General features: G+C 32.8%; 1 protein-coding gene across 2 annotated transcripts; it reads left to right on the top strand.

Annotated features, from left to right (window-relative positions):
* The first annotated feature begins 1,777 nt into the window (after positions 1-1,777).
* Positions 1,778-5,085, top strand: LOC116120476 (beta carbonic anhydrase 5, chloroplastic-like). 2 transcript variants are annotated; one of them, XM_031406425.1, is made up of 9 exons: positions 1,778-2,058; positions 2,138-2,205; positions 3,083-3,244; positions 3,329-3,377; positions 3,544-3,657; positions 3,833-3,886; positions 4,082-4,164; positions 4,281-4,383; positions 4,699-5,085. In XM_031406425.1, exons 1-9 carry the CDS (start codon positions 1,978-1,980, stop codon positions 4,897-4,899), a joined length of 915 nt encoding a protein of 304 aa, XP_031262285.1. In that variant the 5' UTR covers positions 1,778-1,977; the 3' UTR covers positions 4,900-5,085. The 2 variants fall into 2 exon arrangements, with proteins under 2 accessions (XP_031262285.1, XP_031262286.1); XM_031406426.1 differs by having other exon boundaries at positions 1,992-2,058; positions 2,937-3,244.
* Positions 5,086-5,999: the final 914 nt, after the last annotated feature.

The raw sequence follows: 5,999 nt of genomic DNA, 5'->3' as shown, positions 1-5,999 counted from the left end.
AGTAAACTATTTTTGTTAAAAATATTTCATGAGCTGGGAAGAATTTTAAATATGTATCTCAGTGAGCCTTAAATCCATTTTGGTTTTCTTGAATGTATTAATTACTAATACATTGATGAATTGAATCAATGCTAACAGTTCTTCATTTTATGTTTCAGGATTGCGAGCGAATTTGAGCTCGAACCCTTTTTTCTTGACTCAACAGGCTTGAGTTCGAACTTGAGCTCGATCCTGCAGCACACGAGCCGAGCTCGTTAAGCCAAAATATCTCCCCATTTTGTTCTAGTGTATAATACTCCTCATGGGATCATACTCTTGACTTTTGTGTTGACCACTGTCTATGTTCCCTTTTGCTTGCATTACTTTTGAAATTCAAATTTAAAAAATAAATAGGGTTTATAACAATAATTCTCTTGAGGTATAATCAAATAACAGAAATCCCCTAATAGTTATAATAATAATGAAAATTTTGACGGTTGGGTCAAACAACTGTTTACTAATATAATAACCCATCATATTGTAAATTTTAACAGTCAAATAATTGTTTATTAACTGCAAAAGTTTTTTATTATTTTTGAGATCTTAGGGGTTGAGATAAACCCCCCAAAAAAAAAAATATTAATTTTGTACTATAAAAGTGTTTTGCAAATAATTGGAAAGATGATTAGAAAGAGATGAGTTCAATTTTGAAATTGATGGAGTGATCCAAGGAAATAAATTTATTATTTGTTTAGGTGAGAAATTATATATATATTGGACTGTTAAAAATTAGATATCATTTTTGTTTTCCTAAAAATAATGTGTATTAAATTAATTAAATTTTTAATATTTCACCGAGGGGTCATTTCAGCATTACTTTGGAGTCCGGCAGAGTAAAAGCTTTAAAGCGGTTGGGGTGGAGATCTGGTGTAGCGTAGGCCACTATTTGCTCCCTCCCTGCCTCTAGGCTTTGGGCCTTAAAGAGGTTATTTTCCATTTTGGGCTTTGATTGTCAATTCAATTTGTGAAAATGCTTGGTTTATAAGTAATTAAAAAAAATGTACTAATCTCCATTTTTTTAGAAAATCATTTTTCACTTTTTAAAATGCTATAATTTCCTTAGTCCATCCAAAATTCCTTGAATTAAAATTGCCAGTAAGATTATTCACAGAAATTTTATTAGAAAACTCTATATATATTTTAAGCACAACATCGGTAAAGCCAAGGAAATATAACTACAATCTTTACGGGTTCTATTCATATCAATTCTGCCTCTGATGATTTGAAAAATATCATTAGCTTTACGGGTTTAATCTCTCTCATCATTGACCTTTTATTATTGTTCAACATTTTAATAATATATTTTTTTTTTACTTGTAAATTTTGATGGTAAAAAATAATATTATATATACAAAGTTGAGAATCATGTGACTCAAGATCTCTATCTATTTCATAAGTTAATTCATTTATAATTAAAAAGACATCATAAAAAAGATTATCAATGTGTTGAAATTTTAACTTTATACATGTAATATTATTCTTTTATAATCACGTAGAGTTTTTTTTTTTTTTTTAATTTTTAAAATATCATAAAGAGTTTTGTAGCCCTTAAAATTTTCAAAAATAAAAAAAAGAAAAGAAAATAGTCAATGAGTAGAGATTTTAAAACACCTACACTTTAGTTAACCTCACCACAAAGTCCATAAAAATAAGTTTTACTATTTTTTAATCGATGTAAAAGTTTAGACCTCAGAATGAGCAAAAGTAGTTTCATTAATGGCGTGTGTTTAAGCTTGTCAGCCAGTCAATGTTGCTGAGTTGGCCACTCAGAAGTCAGAACCCGATTCACTTTGTTTTCTCCGTCTTTCTTGGAGACAGGCCAAGTGTTCTTGATCCAACCAACTCACACCCAACTTTTAATCTCTTTCTCTTCTCATTTCACAATGATTAAGCATTTCATCAAACACTCTCTCTCTCTTAAGATCTCTCCCATCTCCCATGGCAATTCTTGCTCCAACTTCTCTTTCTAAGCACCCTTTATCGTCCTCTTCAACTCTTTCCCAATTGACAACGCCTACGGTAAGTTTTTCTTCTTTACAGTGGGTGTATATATGTGTTTTCTTCTGGGTTTTTACTGATTTCATCTTCTTTGCTGCAGATCTTTGGCTCCAAGCTGAAACTTAGAGAAACTGAGCAGACCCGTTTCAGCTTGTCCACTTCTTTCAAGTATGTTTTTATAATTTTACTAAATTCTTACATTCATGGAACAAAAAAAAGAGGATGATGCTTAATTGTTGAATTGTCTGGTATATCTTTGATTATTTACTTGTATTTTTAATTTAATGACTTTGCTCTGTTTTGATTTTATATGTTTATCTACATCTATTCTGTTTTTTATTTTGAGTAAGATTTTTATTCTAATTATTCAAATTAAAGGTTACTATATGTTTGTGGTAGTTATATTTCAACTTTTTTTTTTTTTTTTTCGGTTGCTAGTAATAGTTGTGTTTTAGCTTTAACATTCAGGTTTAGCAGATTTCATGAGCTACGTTGAAGTGCATACCACTTGTCATTTTGGCTCATGAGTTTAATAAAATAGTACTGGGAGTTTGGTTCAAGTGTCCTACACAAGTTCTTGTTATATAGAGACATGTTTTCATATTTTATTTAAATGAATGAGTTTGATATTTGAAATATCTCGGCCATTTTGATGAAATTGATATTGAAACAGAAGTTAAGAACCTCATCAAGTTGTTGCATAACTTGAATAGTGATATTATGTGTATGACGTAAGTCACCTTTTCTTTATTTGAGTATCTCTTCAATTCTGAACTGCAAATCCATGGGTTAATGTTCTCATAAATGGTGGTACTGTAATGGGTTTTCTAGCAATCTAAAGATTTTTTTTTTTCAATGGTTTTGTGATTTTCTAATTACAACCAGTTATTTATTTATAGGAGAAGTTCATATAAGACAATGACTTCAATGCAACCTTCAGAATTGGTCCTAAGAGATAAGAATATCTCCATTTTGGTTTATATTACCACCTGCTACAGATATTTTTTTTACTTGATTTTTCTAAAGCATATTGTTTTCTGGTCAGGAGCAATCCAGGTTTTCGATTGATGGCCTCAAAGGAGCCTGTGGGAATGACTACTAAACTTGGAAGTGACAAAATAGAGACCGAAGTGGGAGTTGAAAATGGATGTGGTTTGTTTGATGAAATGAAACATCGGTTTCTAAGTTTCAAAAAGCAGAAATTCATGTAAGCAACAAACTCTGGCCAATATTGATTTTATCTTTAAAATCAATTAGTTTGCCTTTTAACACAGCCTACGTTTTGGAACAGGGAAAACTTAGAACATTACCAAAATCTTTCAAATGGTCAAGCACCAAAGGTGAACAATGTTTTTCTTTTTCTTTTTTTGGTTGTAATTTAGTCATTGCTTTTCACACTTGTTCAAATGCTTGAAAGTTTATAGATGGCGCGCTTTGGTTTTAATTTCAGTTTATTTGCTGAAATCTGGAAAAAACAATTTTGTTAACTATCAATTTCTTGGACAGTTTATGGTGATTGCTTGTGCAGACTCCAGGGTTTGCCCCTCAAACATCTTGGGATTTCAACCAGGAGAAGCATTTATTGTCCGCAATGTTGCAAATATGGTTCCCCCATGTGAGGTATCACATACATTTCGTCTGATTTGTCTTAGGCTTTTCTACTTCACAACAATAAAAGGTTGGCACTGCAATGTGAACAGTGAACACTACAGAATGACAATTTATAAGAAAAAGATTGAATGATTTTGTCCTTTTTACCATTTCTAATTATTTTTTAACTCATTTGATTGCATAGAGTGGACCCTCAGAAACAAATGCTGCATTGGAATTTGCTGTAAATTCTCTTCAAGTAAGTATTTTGTGCCTTTACATTTAAGTGGTGGGTTTATATCTTCGGATTTCTTGCAGTTGTTATTTAGATGGTTGGAGTCTGTACTTTGGGATTGCTAAATATAGAAACTTATGGAGAACTATCTGGTCATGAAATCTATTGAGTTATGTACATACCTTTCTTTTGCAAAATGCTGAATCACTCTTTTTGCAGGTTGAAAACATTCTAGTCATTGGCCACAGTCGCTGTGGAGGCATTCGTGCCCTTATGAGCATGGAAGCTGAAGCAGATTCAAGGTAAAAAATATAGAGCACCTTTTTTCTGTAAAAGGTTTTTCTTATGAGCATGTCATATCATTTTTTATAGAACTCAGTTCACGTATGTTTCTCACTCAGCTAAACTCTCTCTGTAGCTTTATTCAAAATTGGGTTGTTGTGGGGAAGAATGCAAGGTTAAACACAAAGTCTGCTGCTCATAACCTGAGCTTTGAACATCAGTGTCGACATTGTGAGAAGGTGATCTACTTTGTCCTGAGTTTAGAATGTCCAAGTTCAATGGTTTAGTTTTATCCAACATAAATTTTAGCTTTTGTGAAAATATGTTTTTGTTGACATTCTTAGTCTTAACAAAATGGTATACACTCATGGCGCCAAGAAAATTACTATTATGAATCTTATAGAAAAAATTATTACTGTTGTGCACAATGGAACACAGTATCTACAAATAAACATTGTTTGGGTTTGACTATTCTTTTTTGGCTATCCTGCTTATCACAGGCTCGGAGTTTTTGTTCTTATCACAAACTCAATAAGTATGCCTTTTTCTTACAGGAATCTGTAAATTGTTCATTGTTAAACCTGCTAACTTATCCATGGATTGAAGAAAAAGTGAAGAAAGGCACACTCTCTCTTCATGGTGGCTACTATGACTTCATTGACTGTACATTAGAGAAATGGACACTGGATTACGAAAGAAGCAATTTAAAGGAAAGTGATAAATTTGCAGTCAGAAACCAATCATTTTGGTGCTGAACTTTACTTCAGTAATCTCTATATGATTTTATTTTATTTTCTTTCTTAAATTCTGTTGTATGCACTTTATTTGTAAATGTCCAGACAATTGAGAAATAATGTTATTCTCTGGAATTTTAGGGAATAACTATCCTGTTGTATGTGAGTTGAAAAAATTGTTGTCTTAATGTTATTCTTTGCTCATAATGTTAACTGTCTTCGTTTTGATTAAAAAGTAAATTTACAGAAATGAAAGGATTTGTAATGAAGTAGGAGGCTTCTTGGAATCTCATCAATTCATTCTTTACTTGGCAGCACAACTCTTTCAAATATCTTATTTCTATCATCGTTAGGAATATAATTTTAGGTTTTGAGGGCTTTGATGCCATTTACTGGCTCGACATACTGTGCCCCCTTTCTGAACCCAACCAATAAAAGGATGCACTTTCCTCTTATTCATTTTTATAGTTGGGTTTGCAAACAGGTTCAAATGGACTTTCTCTTTTCATTTCAAATATTATGTACTTGACTAATACCCCAACCCCCATTTTCTCAATCAAGAAAACTACAAATTTTTAGGGGGCGTTTGGTTCAAGGAATATTAGATTACTGAAAAGTTAGATTACCTTGAAGATTATGTGAATCTTTAGGAAAATGTGTTTGGTTAATTGGTGGGTATGTTATATTAATATGTTTGGTTGGGAGGAATAAATTGGTGGGTATGTTATTTAAATTACTGAATTGTCATCTAATTAAATATTATTATTATATTATTTTTTAATATTGATTATATAACCCCCCCTGTATTTAAAAATTTAGCAAAAACAACCCCATAATAAAAGTTTGGAAAATCAACAAAGCACCCCCACCAACCCAGCCACTCCCGGCTACCGGCAACCACCGCAGGCTGTCGGCAACCTAACGGCACACGGAAGGTAGGAAATGGCCTCTGTGCGTCGTATGGTCATTTCCCATCGGAGATCTGGCTGGAAATGGCTAGACGTGATAGATCTGGCCGTCGACGGCCAGATCTATCACGTCTAGCCATTTCCAGCCAGATTTCCCATCACGGCCAGATCGATGACGGATCTGGTCGTTGACGGCCAAATGCGCACGGCGGC

This window comes from Pistacia vera, unplaced genomic scaffold (genome assembly GCF_008641045.1).
Source record: "Pistacia vera cultivar Batoury unplaced genomic scaffold, PisVer_v2 Contig937, whole genome shotgun sequence".
In the NCBI taxonomy this organism is placed as follows: domain Eukaryota; kingdom Viridiplantae; phylum Streptophyta; class Magnoliopsida; order Sapindales; family Anacardiaceae; genus Pistacia; species Pistacia vera.
This window is presented reverse-complemented; position numbering and strand designations above follow the sequence as displayed.